The sequence below is a fragment of the Tupaia chinensis genome, unplaced genomic scaffold (assembly GCF_000334495.1).
Source record: "Tupaia chinensis unplaced genomic scaffold, TupChi_1.0 Scaffold000415_1, whole genome shotgun sequence".
Classification (NCBI taxonomy): Eukaryota; Metazoa; Chordata; class Mammalia; order Scandentia; family Tupaiidae; genus Tupaia; species Tupaia belangeri.
Window position 1 is genome coordinate 2596116 of NW_006159920.1, and position 18074 is coordinate 2614189.

The 18074-nt window shown below is 45.6% G+C and overlaps 1 protein-coding gene across 3 annotated transcripts in view; it reads left to right on the forward strand.

The window, feature by feature from the left end:
• Positions 1 to 18074, forward strand: part of MYLK (myosin light chain kinase) — a 220134-nt gene that overhangs the window by 64732 nt on the left and 137328 nt on the right. For all 3 annotated transcript variants that reach the window (XM_014590176.2, XM_006154574.3, XM_014590175.2), the window contains exons 3-8: positions 5761 to 5803; positions 6963 to 7128; positions 7442 to 7607; positions 10456 to 10474; positions 11674 to 12212; positions 12747 to 12953. In XM_014590176.2, coding sequence (XP_014445662.1) covers positions 5761 to 5803; positions 6963 to 7128; positions 7442 to 7607; positions 10456 to 10474; positions 11674 to 12212; positions 12747 to 12953 — 1140 coding nt within the window. The remainder of the gene's footprint in view (positions 1 to 5760; positions 5804 to 6962; positions 7129 to 7441; positions 7608 to 10455; positions 10475 to 11673; positions 12213 to 12746; positions 12954 to 18074) is intronic.

Sequence of the window (18074 nt, forward strand, 5' to 3'; positions counted from 1 at the left end):
CAAGTCTTAATTTAAGAAATATTAGGTCTTCGAAAGAGTCATGATGCCATTTTTGCATAGCAAAACATAGAAAAACACATCACAACTTTTCCAGTGACCCAGTAGAGGATTACCCAGTTAACGGATTGGAGGTTCAAGATCCAAGGGCCACATCAGCATTACCCCACAGCCCAGGACAGGAGCTTGAGCAGAGCAGAGGCTGCTCTGTATCCATGTGATTCTCTGCCTTGCAGTCCCTCTTTATAACTCACCCCCCCACCCCCGTCTCAATCATGGTGCCCTCCACTGACCACCCAGTTACCGATCTCTTCAAAGAGGCCCCACCCTTCAACAGTAATTGGATCAAGTTTTCACCCTCTTAATCTCATTACAATCAAACCTCAACACATGAATTTTAAAGGACACCCAAATCATAGTATTTTCCAAGTGCTTTTCCTCCTTAGTAGACTGTAAACTCCATGAAAACAAAAGTGTGTGCCTTTTTGATCAATTACTGATTCTCCAGTGCTAAGATTCTAGCACAAGACCTGACCCTTAGTAGGTCTGGCCCATAGTAGGAGCTTAGTAAATACTTTTTTTTTTTCTATAGGGTGTGTGCACTCGCCAGAAATACAGAGAGAGACAGAGAGACAGAAAGCAAGAAATCACCCCCCTGGGGGGATGGCCACACCACAATTCCTTCTCCTCCATTCTTCTCTTGGGATCTTGGACACACACGCACACATGCTTGGCGTGAGTTTAAGTCACTGGGTCTGAGACTCAAACTACAGTCGACTATATGGAAAGCCAATGACATAGCCAGTACGCTATCTGCTGGCCCCTGAGTAAATACTTTTTGACTACCTGCGTGACTGTCTTTGGATCCTCATTTGTAGTAAAATACTGACTCAGTCCCTATTAAGTATGAGGAATTAGCCAGTGCTTTGACAAGTGACCAATGAGTACAATAAAAACTGGAATGAAATCTGATCCTGAAGAGAGAGATTGAATGCTTCAAAGAGGGTAGAGGAGCATTACTTACAGAGCTTCTGCAAAAAATATTGTTCACACTGAGCAATTTCAGTGACCTTTAGTTTCAACATTTTTTCCTTCTCTTGTCTCTTAAATATCAAGTTTAATATTCAACCAGAAGTTCTGATGTCAGGCAGTTCTCCAAAGATTTTAGAGCCAGTGTCTCCAAATGGAGACAGTACCACCCTCCAGGAGGCACTTAGGGAATTCGTAGGGCCCTTTTGATTTCCCAGTAACTGGGGAGCTGCTGGTGCAGTGAGCAAGCACTGAGTGCAGGATGTGCTTCCCAGGAAGAGCTCCCCAGGGCCTCACCCTCACGTCCTATACTTCAGTTATGCAAAAGTGGGAGGAGAAGCTTCTTCAGTTATGCAAAAGTGAGAAAGAAGCCAAATAATTCTTTTTTTTAAAAAAAAAGAAATGCTCATTATGAAGGGGGAATCTTAAAAGGAAGGAGGTTCTAGCTTCGAAATTCTTGAAAACTTTACATTCTGCACAGATTATGTATCAGTTTTTTGCAGCAAAATAAACTCCTACTTTAATTCCATTTTCCATGAATTTTCATGAAATAGTCTCATAATGCATCTGTTCTGTTATTTATCCTAACATCATTCTAATTTCTAGTATCCTAATACCCTGGGTATCTGTGCACTTCCATTTTCCTGGACTACTTGTACAGTCTGATTTTTGATCATCCTTCTTAAATCCAGACATGCCCTATGCATTGATGTAAGCACCTGGCCAATTATTTCATTTTATTTATCATTATTGTTATTATTTTTAATTTGCTACAATGTACGTGAACTCTCCAGAGAGAGAGAAAGTGAGACAGCAAGCCACCAGGTCCGGGATTTGAACTGCGGTCAGCCACGTGGGAATCCAGCACCCCAACCACCACATCACCAGCTGGCCCCAATAAATACTAACTTAACTTATTTTCCTCCTGTATCTCCTTCACATTTTAGTTAAGGCTTTATGTTTATTTTCATTTTAATATTATCTGTATGGGTGATCGACAGCAAACTTCAATTCAGGGTGGTACAGGGTTATTATTAAATATGTGTTATAAAAAGTGGGCCTTTGTTCTGGTGGAACACAAAGCCACTATTTTAAGCCGTCCTTAAAAATACTTCAGCATGGGACCAGCAGTTAGCATAATGGCTATGTCGCTGAACTCCCATGTAGTCGACCGTGGTTTGAGTCCCGGACCCGGTGGCTTAAACTCACACTGTGCGTGCATGCCCAAGATCCCGAGAGGAGAATGGAGGAGAAGGGATTGCACAGTGGCCATCCCCCTTGCGGGGGGATTTCTCGCTTCCTGTCTCTCTGTCTCTCTCCGTCTTTCTGGCAAGCGCACACGCCCTAAAGCAAAAACTTCTCCAAAAAAGTAAATAAATAAAATATTTGGGCGTTGGCTATAAGTAAGGCGTCTACTCCCAGGTTTTCCTGGAACAGTCCTGCCTTACTCCCGCCGTCCTGGCGTAATTGTTAATTGTGTCCCTCTTGGTGTCCAGAGTCCTTGTTTGGATGATAAATTACATTGCCACACATTTTGAGAAGCATTTCTCCTCCTCACGGCCTTGATCACGTTATTCCCTGTTTGAGCAGCGTGTTCTACTTCTATTCTGTCTTTCAGTATCCTTTGACAGAAAGTGCCGGGCCTCCTTTTATTCCCCGACTATTGCATTTTCACCCTGAAACCTGCCAGGGTTTTGCTGACCTTGGAAAATCCAAGGTAACTGGTTAAATACCTTCAGTGTCTTGACTTTTTCTTTTCCTCACCTACTTGATCCTGTGACTCACCAGTTCTCTTAACGCAATCTTCTCTTTCTGGCATTTCTACCTTAATTGCCTCGCCACTTATTTTTCTACATAGCTTTACTGTTCTGCCAGATTTTCATACTTTCACAAAATTAATTTTGCCTTATCTGACAATTGGCAATTTCAAATTTTTTCCTATAAATAAACCCTGTTAGTTATTTTAGCCCAAATTCTCTTTTTGTTTTGATGTTAACTTTCTGGTGTTAATTCACATTAAAATAAGCATTCCTCCATTTTATTTTTAGCTGACTGGTTTTGCATTACCTTCAAATCTTATCATAAGTTGCTCTTACTCTGACATAGAAGTTCCTTTAAATAGCTTTCTTTGGGATAAGGCCGTATTTTTGCTTCTATTTTGACTCTCTTTTTTTTTTTTTTTTTTTGAAGAGATTTTTGCTATAGGGTGCATGTGCTTGTCAGAGAGATTGAGAAACAGAAAATGAGAAGTCACCCCTCAGGGGGATGGCCACACCACAACCCCTTCTTCTCCATTCTCCCCTTGGGATTTTGGGTATGCCTGCGCATGCGTGTGGCATGAGTTTTAAGCTGCTGAGTCTGGGACTCGAACCACAGTCACCTACATGGGTGTCCAGCAATGTAACCATTACACCATCTGTTGGTCCTTGCTTTTATATATATATATTTTTTTTTTAAGGAAGAAAGGAATTTTAGCTTTAGGATTAAGATGTTTAGCTCCCAAGAGTTTTAAAATGTTCATTTTTTAAAATTGTGATTGAATACACTTAACATAAAATGTGTCATTTTGACCACTTTGAGGTATATAAGTCAATGTCAGTAAGTGCCTTCTCAATGCGGTACAGTCATCACCACCACCTCGTTCCAGAGCTTCCTCCTTACCCCATGGAAACCCCCGACTCACCAATAATTGTCTCCCCATTCCCTGTTCCCCAGCCCTTGTCAACTGCTCCCACCTTCTTTCTCCATGGATTTGCCTCTCCCAGGCATTTCATAGAAATGGAACCATGCAGTATGTGGCCTTTGTGTCTAGGGTTCTTTGATTAGCATGCCTTTTAAGGTTAATCCGTGTTGTCGTATCTATCTGCACTTCATTCCTTTCATGGCTGAATAAGATTTCATTGTATGGACAGGTCTCTTTTCATTTATCCATTCATCAGTTAGTCGCTCTAATTTTTATTAAGCCTTTACTCCGAGACCAAACGGGTGACACAGTAGCACTGGAAAGTGCAGTGACAGTACTTAGACACGTGTAGGGGGGCCTTGGTGATTTGGTATGTATATAACGCTGTCGTATTATGTCTAGTTCACACCTTACGCAGTCACTTCTTGTCTTTCTGCGGTGTGACATTTACGTTTCTCATTTTTACTATTACAGATAAGACCAAACTGAACAGCTTCGTAAACTTTCTTTTCTATTTTCAGCATTGTTTCCTTTGAATGGAGTCACAGAGAGGGAGGTGCTGGTGTAAGAGCAGAGCATCTTTAAAAGCTGATTATTTTTACTCGCTCAAATACTTTCCAGAAGCACTGAGCAGTTGGCACTCCCTCCAGCAGTGTCTGAGGGGCCCAGCATTTGGACTGTACGTGTCAGTTAGGTCTTTCTAGAACAGGCTTCCTTTCATATCAGTTTGGAAGTTCTTTTCATCTTGGACAGAGAACCAAATCAGAGTATAGAATGAAAACCATAGAGCTCACTAAGTAGTCATGGTAAACAGAAATGCATGTGTAGTAATCCAATGATATGGATGTGGGTGTTTATTAATCCCTTCTCACTAAGATTCTGGTGAGACCTCAGACCAGCATGGCAGAGGGAAGCAGCGATGGCCCTTCTCCACCATGCCTGTGTTCTTATGCAGTCGTACGAATGTGAGCAGTGCTAGAACTGAGGAAGTTTACCCTTTTCCAGTAAACACCCTGCACATTCCCCCCCGCAGCTGCTTGCTGATATCCGAGAATGAGACCTACCCTTTCCATGTGTGTCTTGGATAGGGTTTTATAAACATTCCCAGCTTGTAGCCAAAAGAAAACAACTTCTAAGGTAATCACCATCTCAAAAATGTCCTCTTCTCCCCTTCCCCATTCCTTAAAAATAAGTAAATAAAAATAAAACCTTACTACTTTATTGTTACTTCCTGGCCATGTTATGAATTGTCCGTCCCCAGCTGCAGAGGCTGGATGAAAGGCGCTGGCCCAGCTGGCTTGCTGGCTTTGAGTTTAACTGCTCCCAGCCCAGCAGAGCAGCGTACCCAGGACCAGCGGCATCCAGTGAGCAGCACCTGCTGTGGCTTCATCCACTCAGGACCGGCAGTGCCAATAGCAGCACCTCGCCCTGGACGGGGTGCCCAGTGTGCAGCCCTGCAGATCTGGGCAAGGGGCTGGCTCCGCTGTGGCTCGTCTTGGTGTTCCCTCCTGCTCCACTTCCGCTTTTTGCTTTTAGCTGGGCCTTAAGTGAAACAAGGAAGCACTGTGTGGGCTGTGAACAGGCATGGCAAGAAGTGTACCTGGGCCTCTCCCTCCCTCCCTTTAACTAGGTTATTTTGCAAAAGGTCCTGGATCACCACCCATAACCCCCAAAGCAGAAGGTCCACTGTGCCGCCTCACAATTCAGCAGAGTGGCTGAATACTCTAGCCTCCAGCAGACTCGGGTGAATTCTTGCACTGATACAGGCCCTGTGACCTTGCATGGGTGACTTGACCTCCCTAAATGTCATTTTTCTCACGTTTAAAAAAGAGAAGGCTAATATAGTACCAGCCTCATTACATTGCTGCCAGAAACGCGTGCGATGATACGTGTAAAGGACCTGCCACAGCGCCTGGCGACCTGAGCTCGCTCAGGGCTAACCGTCCCCGTCATTATCCCACTCACCCCTTTGCCAAGCCTCTGTCTTTCTTTGCTCCATGTTGGTGGCTCAGGCCTGATTCTTCAACCCTCTTTCTGTTTCTTGCTTGCAGGGAGTTTTGTGAAGAAGCCTGGTCAACCTTCCAAAACCTTGGGGTAAGCGCTGGGATGTTGAAGCCAGTGAGGTTTGGGTTGGCTTCTCCTACTGACTTGACCAGGCTGGGCCTAGGGAGGAAAAGTCTCCTGGTCATCCTAGGTTGTAATAACTAAAGGATGGGGCAGAGTGGGAGGGGCCGTGTTCCTCACGCAGTACCTCCTGACCTGACACTTTCTGTGGGTCGCCCGTTAGACTGGCCCAGCTGCTAATGCTAAGGACGTGGGAGATATGGCCATGGTCTTCAGGGCACTCTAAAAGTCAAGGCCATAGAAGACTTAAAGAAGCAGGCTAGAAAAGGCAAGTAACGGTAGTTGCTATGACCGACGAGTTCTAAATCACAATGTGTTATCACAGGGAAAGTCTGCTTCTTACCCATGGCAAGTTTGTTTGTTTGTTTGGTTTTGAGAGGTTTTTGCTAAAGGGCGCGTGCGCTCGTCAGAAAGACAGAGAAACAGAGAGACAGAAAGCAAGAAATCACCCCCCTGGGGGGAGTGCTGGCCACGCCACAATCCCTTCTCCTCCATTCTCTTCATGGGATCTTGGGCACGCACGCACACACGCCTGGTGTGAGTTTAAGCCACTGGGTCCGGGACTCGAACTGCATTGACTACATGGGAGTCCAGCAACATAGCCATTATACCAACTGCTGGTCCCATCATGGCAAGTTTATTTCAGATGTTCTTGAACGAGTGAAGGATAACATGAAAGCCAGGAATCTAGGCTTTTCCCAGTGCACTGCTCTCTCATCTCCTAGGGCCTGGGAGGCTCTGCTAGACCCTCAGCAATTAGCCCGCAGAGTTGCTGAGCAAGTGTGGAGACTCTGGTGGGAGGTTTTATGGGTCAGCCCTGGGAGTGACGTACAGCATTTTTGCTCAGAGTCTATTAGCCAAAACCTGGACTTTTGGTCAAAGAGGAGTAGAATGTAGGTGGACCTAGCTGCAAGGGTGGCAGTCTGCGAAGTTTAGCAGCATACCCGAGAGACAGAGAAAGGTTTGGGGACAAGTATTTTTCAGAAATGGTATGAGTAAGTGAGGCACAGAGAAGGGAAGGCCACCTTTGTTGGTTTCTGACTCCAGCATAAGTGACTTGGGTGAGAGGAGGAAAGAGGTTTGAACTGCTACCTGTCTGAGTTGGGATTCTTTGCTGATTTCTCTCCAGGGACAGATTTCCAGCACCGGCAGCAGAGACCCGTCCCAGCATCTGGGGAGAGTGCCCACCGAAGTTTGCTACCAAGCTGGGCCGGGCAGTGGTCAGAGAAGGACAGATGGGACGATTTTCCTGCAAAATCACTGGCCGTCCCCAGCCACAGGTCACCTGGCTCAAGGTGAGGTTTTTGTCAGCCCTGTCTCTGATTCAGAGTCAGATTAGACTTTGACTTATAGGGATGTGTCTTTTCAGTCAAATTCTTCTGTCTCAATCATAGGTGGTCCTAAAGGGTCTCTATGTGTTCGATAGCGATGCTTGTTCTTGGTAGTGTTTGCACACTTACTGTTACTCAGACGGCAGTGTTTCCGAAACTCTCACGCTCACAAAATAGTGTAAATCTTTTGAGCTAAGACGGACCTGGTGAGCACAGCAGAGTCAAATGTGGAGTAAGGTACTGGGTTTCTGACCAGCCTACACTCTCGCCTCCACAGGGAAGTGTCCCACTGCAGCCGAGTGCCCGCATGTCTATGTCTGAGAAGAATGGGGTGCAAGTTCTGGAAATCCACGAGGTCAGCCAGGATGATGTGGGCGTGTACACGTGCATGGTGGTGAACGGGTCAGGGAAGGCCTCCATGTCGGCTGAGCTGTCCATCCAAGGTATCACCTGGTAGAGGGTGGGCCAGCTAGTGTGGGCGGATCCCCTCCTGGTGTCCACACCCCACTAGAGGAGCTGCTCGTTCGTTATGCATCTGTGTACGTGTGTATGTGTGACACACACGTGTGACTCTCCCCAAGGCGGAGTCTGTAACAAGAACAGGGCAGGGGGCCGGGCAGCACAGGACCCAGCTATGGAGGGAAATGTCACATGCTGGCTGCCGTTGTCACCTGTATCTTTACACTCCATTCCTGTGTCTTCACTCCTTTCTTCTGGCTCAGACTCCTTTTTTTTGTTCTAAGTGCCCTGGAAGAGTGGATGCTGTGAATGTTTTACATCACCTTAATTTTTTTTTTTTTTGAGACTTTTTGCTATAGGGCGCGTACGCTCTCCAGGAAGACAGAGAGACAGAAAGACAGAAAGCAAAATCACCCCCCCACGGGGCATGGCCACGCCGCAATCCCTTCTCCTCTGGTTCTCCTCTTGGGATCTTGGGCACACACACACATGCGCCTGGCGTGAGTTTAAGCCACCAGGTCCGGGACTTGAACCGCAGTCGACTATATGGGAGTCCAGTAACATAGCCACTACACTAACTGCTGGTCCCTACCCTAAATTTAACCTGCCTAAAATTCAACTTATCATCCAGTCTATCTTTCAAATCAGATGTTCCCTCAATTGAACTCCTTCTATCCCGGAGCCCATGTTCCTTCACATCCAGATGGGACATTTCAGCATCCCCTTTGGCCCCTGCCTTTTTGATACTTTAACCACCAACTCCTATAAGCTCTTCCTTGATAATCTCTCCGAATGTCTCCTCACAGGCCTCTTGGTTCCTCCAAGTCTAGTCTGGAAATCTGGAGTCAGTGGATGCAGAAAGGGCTAAGGGTTACTTCTGTGGAGCAGGAACTGGGGAAGGTTGGGTCAGGACCTCAGGGAGGGATATGACCTTCACTTTCTCCTTTTTTCTTCTATTCCTTTTTTACATCTCCTCCCTTTTTCAGGAGGAAAACTATTCCCCTCTGTTCTCTTTACTCTTTTTGGCCCAAATGTTTTTCACAATCCACAGAAAGGAACTTCTTTTATATTACAGCCCAGAACATACATACATATGTAAACATACGTAACTGAACAAGTTTCATGAATGACCCTGACTCAGACTGTGTGCAGTACATATAGGTGTTTTCTAGCCTGTTCAGCCCCATTATAACAATAAACCCTGGTTCTGACCACAGATTTTGACAGCTCTCTGCTGGATGGGACCTGTCATCAGACCGTGTCTAGACTCTCCCTTTACTTGCTCTAGCACTGGATTAAGAACTGTTCTCTCCTGATGTACCTAATGGCAAAATGATGTGCTGCAGAGATCTGTTTTAAAATACTCAAAAATGGAACCAGCAGTTGGCATAATGGCTATGTCCCTGGACTCCCATGTGGTCAACTGTGGTTTGAGTCCTGGACCTGGTGGCATAAACTCACACCGGGTGCGTGTGCGTGCGTGCCCAAGATCCCGAGAGGAGAATGGAAGAGAAGGGATTGCGGCATGGCCATCCCCTCTGAGGGGTGATTTCTCACTTTCTGTCTCTCTGTCTCTCTTTGTCTTTCTGGTGAGTGCACGTACCCTATAGCAAAAACCTCTCAAAAAAATTAATTAATTAATTAATAAAATAAAATACTCAAAAGAAAAACACTGGAAGGGAGAAGAAAGAAGAAACACCAGAAAACTGGCAAAATGCTGCTCTTTCCTTAGTCTTGGTGATTGGTTTCAGGTTTTGTTAGAGCTTTCTTTCTACTACTGTATATTTTTAATTTTTTCATGATAACATTTTGAAAGGGGGCCCAGCCAGGTGGTCTGGTGGTTAAGGCAGCTGAATCCCACATGGCTTACTATACAGTTCAAGTCCTGGACCGACCCAACAGCTTAGAAAACATGCTGGGTGTATGTGCATGCATGCCCCAGAATCCTGAGAGGAGGGAAGGTGGAGAAGGGATTGAGTGTGGTCATCCCTCCTGGAGGATGCTTTCTTGCTTTCTCTTCTCTCTTTCTCTGTCTCTCTCCAGTGAGAACACACACCCTATAGCAAATTAAAAAAAGAACAAATTAAGAAGGTCGGAAAGAGGGGCTACCAGGCCATGTAGCAGTTAAGGCACTGGACTCCCACATGGCTGACCATGATTTGAGTCCTGTACCTGGTAGCTTGAAAATCACACTGGGCACGTGTGTGCCCAAAATACCAAAAGCAGAATGAAGGAGAAGGGATTGCAGCACGGCCATCCCCCTGGGGAGTGATTTCTCATTTTTCTCTCTCTGTCTTCTCTCTGGCAAGGGCATACACCCTATGGCAAAAATAAATAAGTAAATAAATAAATAAAAATAAAGAATGTTGCAGGAAAAAAATAGTATGTTTTTTTCTTTGAAGAGCTGAATCAAATTATACTTTGTATGTTTTAAAACTGTCTATTTGTTTTAAAAAAATGAACACTTTTGGGGGTTTGCAATGTTTAGCAATTTTCATTTTTGTTTGTCTCCCAGTCATTTTTGTTTCCTTCTGGTCAGTGAACAGGAACAGATTGCATGCCCTCAGGTTGTGGTAGTTCCAACCCTTATTAAGAAGTCCAGAAGGGGCAGCACTGAACCTTTGACAGTGTTCCCCAGGGCTGGGAGGGATGGAGCAGATTATCCAGAGACATTCAGCGCAGGGAAGCTGGAAGGAGGGAGGCAGGGTGGGACCATGGTGACAGGGAAAGATTTGGGAAGTAGAAACCCTGTAATAAACACCCCATTATTTTCTCCTCTTGATGTATAAAATATTCCCCTAACAATCTTTCTACCCTTCCTCTTTTTTCCAGGTTTGGACAATGTCAATAGGTATGTCTAGGCTTTGTGCTTACTATGTTTTCTGTCTCAAATTACCCTGCAAGGAAAGAAGGATTGTTAACAAAGACCAGCCCAAGTTTTCAAGTCATTGTATAGGGAGGGAGGCTTGGCTCTCCAGGAGTGTTGGTTAGCATGACATGTTTTGTTCTCCTGTCATAACAGGCCATGCTAAGTCAGGGCTGCTGTCAGTATTGAGACTCTTGAAAATTCAATGCCACCGCTCTCCTCGGTATCTGCACAGCATCTTCTCTGGTTAGAGCTCAGGAAAAGGAGCTTCCGCCCTGAGAAGGCTGCTGTTCATGTCCCAGGCCAGAATCCATTCAGTCATTCAGCACAGGAGTGTCCTTTCTCATGAGGAAGACTCAGTGCCAGACCCTGGTGCACAAGGGTGAGCAGAAAGTCTAGTGCAGAGAAGGCTTTAAACAAGTGCTCGGATACACAGTTACGAGCTGTGGTCTGTCTGTGAGGAAGAGTAACAGAGAGGCACTCCTTTAGACTGGCGCATTAGGAGGCCCTTTCCGGAAACCTGGCATTTGAGGTCTGACTTAGGGAGAGTAATATTAGCTGGTGAATCAAAGCTCAGGGAGAAATCGTTCCAAAGAGAGGAGACGGTGTGTGTGGAAGCCATGAGTGAGGGTGGGAAATGCAAAAGAATACTCGCGGGGTCACAGCCCACGCTGGGAAGCAGGACAGTGTCTTGTGAGGGTCAGGAGACACCAGCAACCAGAGCCAGCATCCTTTCAACTATCTTGAGAAGCTCAGGTTTATTTGTAATATGGTGGGAAAACGTAGAAAAGCCTCCAGCTCGGTATGACATAATTCGATTTGTGTCTTTTTAAAAAGCTTGACTGTGGTTACTATGTAGAGAATGGATTAGAGAGTGGCAGAGTGAACAGGGGAACCGATCAGGTGGTTTGAACTGGGGTGGGGCGGGGCACCACTGGAGAAGGGAAACGTGATAAAACACAGCTCTTGACGGGGTGCAGGAGAGAGAAGTGTCAAGAATACCAGCTTGTGCCCAGGCGTAGGAAACTGAGCAAACTGCAAAGAAGGACTTTCGCTCTTAGTCTTAATTTATGGACTTCTGTGATCCCTGGAATTTGCGCTTGAGATGAATAAAGCTTGTGGGTAACCAGATGGTCTTTCTATTCCTTCTCCCCACCTGCGACCCCACCACTACCACCCAACAGACCATCTGTGAGAGGAACAAAGGCCACCACCAGTTCAGACCTCAGAAGGGAGGTGACAAATGGGATTGCAAAGGGGCCCAAACTGGACAGCCTGGAGACAGCAGCAGAAAGTAAGAACTGTCCAAGCCCCCAGAGAGGTGGACCCCCATCCTGGGCCACAAACAGCCAGGCACCGCCCCAGAGGGAGTCCCAGCCGGAGCCAAGCAGAGACTCACTCAGAAAGGGCTCTCAGAACCCCGTCCTTCAAAAGACTTCCAGCACCATCACCCTGCAGGCCATGAAAGCCCAGCTGGAACCAAAAGCATCAGTCTCGGGGGCCCTCTCATCTTCTGAAGAAGAGAGAAAGAGGCCATCTGCTCCCCATCCAGTTACCCTTCCCACCAGGCTGTCTGGCGTGGGAAGCCAGGACACTGTGAGCAAGGCTGCTACCAGGAAGATACCCTTGGACAGCCGGAGGGACTTGACATTTCCTGAATTTGAGAGCAAGCCCCAAAGCCAGAAAGTCAGTGAGGATCATGCAGTCAAGTTCAGATGTCAGGGTGAGTAGAGCTAATTAAGGGTGCTGGTTCCCAGGAGGCAGCATCTTGGTGGCCACTCCCTTCCTTCAGCACATGGCTGGTCTGCACCTCCTATACCCACCCATCCCCTAGGACTAGTTCCCGGGAAGCCACTTACAAGAGTCTTCGTTTCAGGAAAGAGTTAGTCTAGAAATCTCTTTCTGGGGAGACGCCCAGCAGTGGCCCATTGTTCATTGTTGAACAGAGCATCAGCCTGAGCCCTAATTCTGACCACCCTAGAAAGAACAAAACCACATCATTACCATCACCAAAAAACAACAGTAAGGTCTCTTTCTCCCACTTTCCTAGCTTTGGCTGCCCTGAAGACTTGGCTTATCGCCCTCGTACATCTCTTCCCTGTCTCTTATGGAGTGCGGAGTTGGGAACAAAGAAGCAGGCTTAGCAGTGAAAGGATAGCTCCCCTCCAAACTAAGCTTCCCTCTGATCCAGGCGTCACCCCCCTGCCCACAGCACACTGCTCTTTGAGGGACTCATGTTTGTCACTTGGCCCTGTAGTTTCAGGGATCCCAAAGCCTGAAGTGGTGTGGTTCCTGGAAGGTACCCCCTTGAGGAGACAAGAAGACACCATTGAGGTTTATGAAGAGGCCGGATCCCATTACCTCTGCCTGCTACGACCCCGGGCAAGGGACAGCGGGAAATACAGCTGCACGGCTTCCAACATCCGCGGCCAGGTGTCCTGCAGCTGGACCCTCCTGGTGGAGAGTGAGTACAGTCACCCTGGATTGTCCGGGGGCACCATTCATGGGGTGCTTATACGTTGCAGATGTCCATGTCCTACAGCCCTCCTCCTCAGGAATATAAACCCCCCGATAGAAATATAAACCACCCACAAGGCCAGATACATTGCTTCAGGTCAAAGGTTTTTACTCAGGAGTTCCCCAGAATCACCTCACAATACCTACCTCTGCCAGCCCTGCTCTCAGTCTGGCTAAGAGCTACCTTTTGTAGGTTGCTCAGCTGTCTGAGTGCCACGACCCACTTCTGTGACCACAGAGAACCCGTGTTCACTAAATATCCAAGTGGAGAGTAATATGAGATTCTGCAGGAGCCCACATATTTTATGTTTATTGTGATATCTGCTTATAAAAGTAATGTGGGTTCATTGTGGAGAATTTGAACAATATGTAATCTTATGACTCAGAAATAAATGATATTTTAATGTTTTTGAAACAAAATTAGCATTGTGCTGTTTGCCTACTGCTTTCTATCCTAATTTGCTCATGTAACATGAACATCTTTATTATTTAGTACTCTTTGAAAGTATGTTTTTAATAGTCATAGAATATTGCGTGGACAGTATGTGTATAGTTTATGCATGCTCTTCCTCATTGAACATTGAAATCATTTGTATTTTTTGACTATTATAACAAAATGGTGATAAATATCCCTGTACCCATCTCTTTCACTACAAAATTTCCCCCTTTATTATTATTTTTTAAGAGAAATTTTTGCTATAGGGTGCACACACTTGCTGGGTCAGACACAGAAAGAGGCAGAGAGAAAGTGAGAAATCACCCCCTAAGGGGGATGGCCATGCTGGAATCCCTTCTTTTCCATTCTCCTCCTGGGATTTTGGGCATGCATGCACACGTGTCTGGCATGTTTCAAGCCTCCATGAACTGCTGTCAGCCATGTCGGAGTTCAGTGCCCCAACCACTCCGCCACCTGCTGGCCCCTCTAGACCTATGTCGTACCTTTGAGAAACTTGTTAAACAATAGCATAGGGGTAGAACCAGCAAGTTTCAAGCTCCTGGAAACTTTGGGACAAGCTTCACCCATCTTTTCCCCAACAAATAAATGGCAAACAAAAAAGGAACGGAAGAGCAACCTGCAGGAAACTTAGATTACAACATACATAAGCAACATCAGCACTTGCAGTAGAGAGACCTGTGTGGGTCCTGACTGAAACAATTAAAAATGTTACGAGAACATCAGGAAAATGTGGATGTTGATGACATTGGATATAAAGGAATTCACCACCAGTTCAGACCTCAGAAGGGAGGTGACAAATGGGATTGCAAAGGGGCCCAAACTGGACAGCCTGGAGACAGCAGCAGAAAGTAAGAACTGTCCAAGCCCCCAGAGAGGTGGACCCCCATCCTGGGCCACAAACAGCCAGGCACCGCCCCAGAGGGAGTCCCAGCCGGAGCCAAGCAGAGACTCACTCAGAAAGGGCTCTCAGAACCCCGTCCTTCAAAAGACTTCCAGCACCATCACCCTGCAGGCCATGAAAGCCCAGCTGGAACCAAAAGCATCAGTCTCGGGGGCCCTCTCATCTTCTGAAGAAGAGAGAAAGAGGCCATCTGCTCCCCATCCAGTTACCCTTCCCACCAGGCTGTCTGGCGTGGGAAGCCAGGACACTGTGAGCAAGGCTGCTACCAGGAAGATACCCTTGGACAGCCGGAGGGACTTGACATTTCCTGAATTTGAGAGCAAGCCCCAAAGCCAGAAAGTCAGTGAGGATCATGCAGTCAAGTTCAGATGTCAGGGTGAGTAGAGCTAATTAAGGGTGCTGGTTCCCAGGAGGCAGCATCTTGGTGGCCACTCCCTTCCTTCAGCACATGGCTGGTCTGCACCTCCTATACCCACCCATCCCCTAGGACTAGTTCCCGGGAAGCCACTTACAAGAGTCTTCGTTTCAGGAAAGAGTTAGTCTAGAAATCTCTTTCTGGGGAGACGCCCAGCAGTGGCCCATTGTTCATTGTTGAACAGAGCATCAGCCTGAGCCCTAATTCTGACCACCCTAGAAAGAACAAAACCACATCATTACCATCACCAAAAAACAACAGTAAGGTCTCTTTCTCCCACTTTCCTAGCTTTGGCTGCCCTGAAGACTTGGCTTATCGCCCTCGTACATCTCTTCCCTGTCTCTTATGGAGTGCGGAGTTGGGAACAAAGAAGCAGGCTTAGCAGTGAAAGGATAGCTCCCCTCCAAACTAAGCTTCCCTCTGATCCAGGCGTCACCCCCCTGCCCACAGCACACTGCTCTTTGAGGGACTCATGTTTGTCACTTGGCCCTGTAGTTTCAGGGATCCCAAAGCCTGAAGTGGTGTGGTTCCTGGAAGGTACCCCCTTGAGGAGACAAGAAGACACCATTGAGGTTTATGAAGAGGCCGGATCCCATTACCTCTGCCTGCTACGACCCCGGGCAAGGGACAGCGGGAAATACAGCTGCACGGCTTCCAACATCCGCGGCCAGGTGTCCTGCAGCTGGACCCTCCTGGTGGAGAGTGAGTACAGTCACCCTGGATTGTCCGGGGGCACCATTCATGGGGTGCTTATACGTTGCAGATGTCCATGTCCTACAGCCCTCCTCCTCAGGAATATAAACCCCCCGATAGAAATATAAACCACCCACAAGGCCAGATACATTGCTTCAGGTCAAAGGTTTTTACTCAGGAGTTCCCCAGAATCACCTCACAATACCTACCTCTGCCAGCCCTGCTCTCAGTCTGGCTAAGAGCTACCTTTTGTAGGTTGCTCAGCTGTCTGAGTGCCACGACCCACTTCTGTGACCACAGAGAACCCGTGTTCACTAAATATCCAAGTGGAGAGTAATATGAGATTCTGCAGGAGCCCACATATTTTATGTTTATTGTGATATCTGCTTATAAAAGTAATGTGGGTTCATTGTGGAGAATTTGAACAATATGTAATCTTATGACTCAGAAATAAATGATATTTTAATGTTTTTGAAACAAAATTAGCATTGTGCTGTTTGCCTACTGCTTTCTATCCTAATTTGCTCATGTAACATGAACATCTTTATTATTTAGTACTCTTTGAAAGTATGTTTTTAATAGTCATAGAATATTGCGTGGACAGTATGTGTATAGTTTATGCATGCTCTTCCTCATTGAACATTGAAATCATTTGTATTTTTTGACTATTATAACAAAATGGTGATAAATATCCCTGTACCCATCTCTTTCCCTACAAAATTTCCCCCTTTATTATTATTTTTTAAGAGAAATTTTTGCTATAGGGTGCACACACTTGCTGGGTCAGACACAGAAAGAGGCAGAGAGAAAGTGAGAAATCACCCCCTAAGGGGGATGGCCATGCTGGAATCCCTTCTTTTCCATTCTCCTCCTGGGATTTTGGGCATGCATGCACACGTGTCTGGCATGTTTCAAGCCTCCATGAACTGCTGTCAGCCATGTCGGAGTTCAGTGCCCCAACCACTCCGCCACCTGCTGGCCCCTCTAGACCTATGTCGTACCTTTGAGAAACTTGTTAAACAATAGCATAGGGGTAGAACCAGCAAGTTTCAAGCTCCTGGAAACTTTGGGACAAGCTTCACCCATCTTTTCCCCAACAAATAAATGGCAAACAAAAAAGGAACGGAAGAGCAACCTGCAGGAAACTTAGATTACAACATACATAAGCAACATCAGCACTTGCAGTAGAGAGACCTGTGTGGGTCCTGACTGAAACAATTAAAAATGTTACGAGAACATCAGGAAAATGTGGATGTTGATGACATTGGATATAAAGGAATTAGTGCTATTGTAAGATGTGATGGTTGTCTTATAGTTTTTTCTTTTTAAGTTCATCTGTTAGATACGCATACTGAGCTATTTTCTGGTAACATTATATGATTTCTTATATTTGCCTTAGAAAGAATCCATGTCTGGGGGTGTTAATAGGAACATCAGGGAAATAATATCAGTCTGTATGGAAGTCAAGAGATAGTTACATAAGAATTCACTACACTGCTTTTCCTACCTTTAGGCACATCTGAAACTTTCCATAGGACATAGAACAGGCTTTTTTTTTTAATTTTATTTTTTTATTATCATCATCATAATCTTCTTTATATTACATTGGATTACATATAACTTTACAGTGTATTACATTGTTTTTTCAAAAGGGAATGCCATGCATGTCCGTCAGTACAGAGACATTAATCTCCCCACTTCAACATTCAATATCTTTTCTGTTTTCCCCAATCATTATTTTTATTATTCTAATTATTTTTTAAAACAGTCAATTGCTATTTCTCATTTTGCTTGTAAAAATACTTTGCCCATCATGAAATACTTCTCAGACCAATCCAGTTGAGAATACTATACATGTCATCATCAACAGTTAATAAGCCCTATCTGTTTCTCACTAACGTCCTGCCTCTCTATTGTTCACTGCTATCTTTCTCTATCCTCTTCTCTTCACTTACCCCATTCCACACTGTCCTATTCTCATTAAGTACCTTCACTGCTTTTATGTCCTCCGATTTTTTGCTCTCTATCATAGAGTGCGGATAGTCGGTATATATTGAGTGGATACATACAATATCTTTCTTTCATAGCCTGGCTTACTTCACTCAGCAATAGATCCTCCATATCTGACCATTTTCTATCAAATTCCAGGGTCTTGTTATTTTTTATGGCTGAGTAGTATTCCATAGAGTATATATACCACACTTTTCCAATCCATTCATCAGTTTGTGGACATTTAGGTTGGTTCCATGTCTTGGCAATTGTGAATAATGCTGCAATAAACATGGATGTGCAAGCACTTTTCTGACTGAGCGTTCTCCTGTCTTTTGGGTAAATACCCAGAAGTGGGATTGCTGGATCAAATGGTAGTTCTATTTGTAGATCTTTGAGGAACCTCCATATTGTTCTCCACAGTGGTTGAACTAGTTTACATTCCCACCAACAGTGTAGGAGGGTTCCCTTTTCACCACATCCCCGCCAACACTTATCACTTTTTATATTCTTAATCTTTGCCATTCTGACAGGGGTTAGGTGGTATCTCATTGTGGTTTTTATCTGCATCTCCCTTATGATGAGGGATGTTGAACATTTCCTCATATGCTTT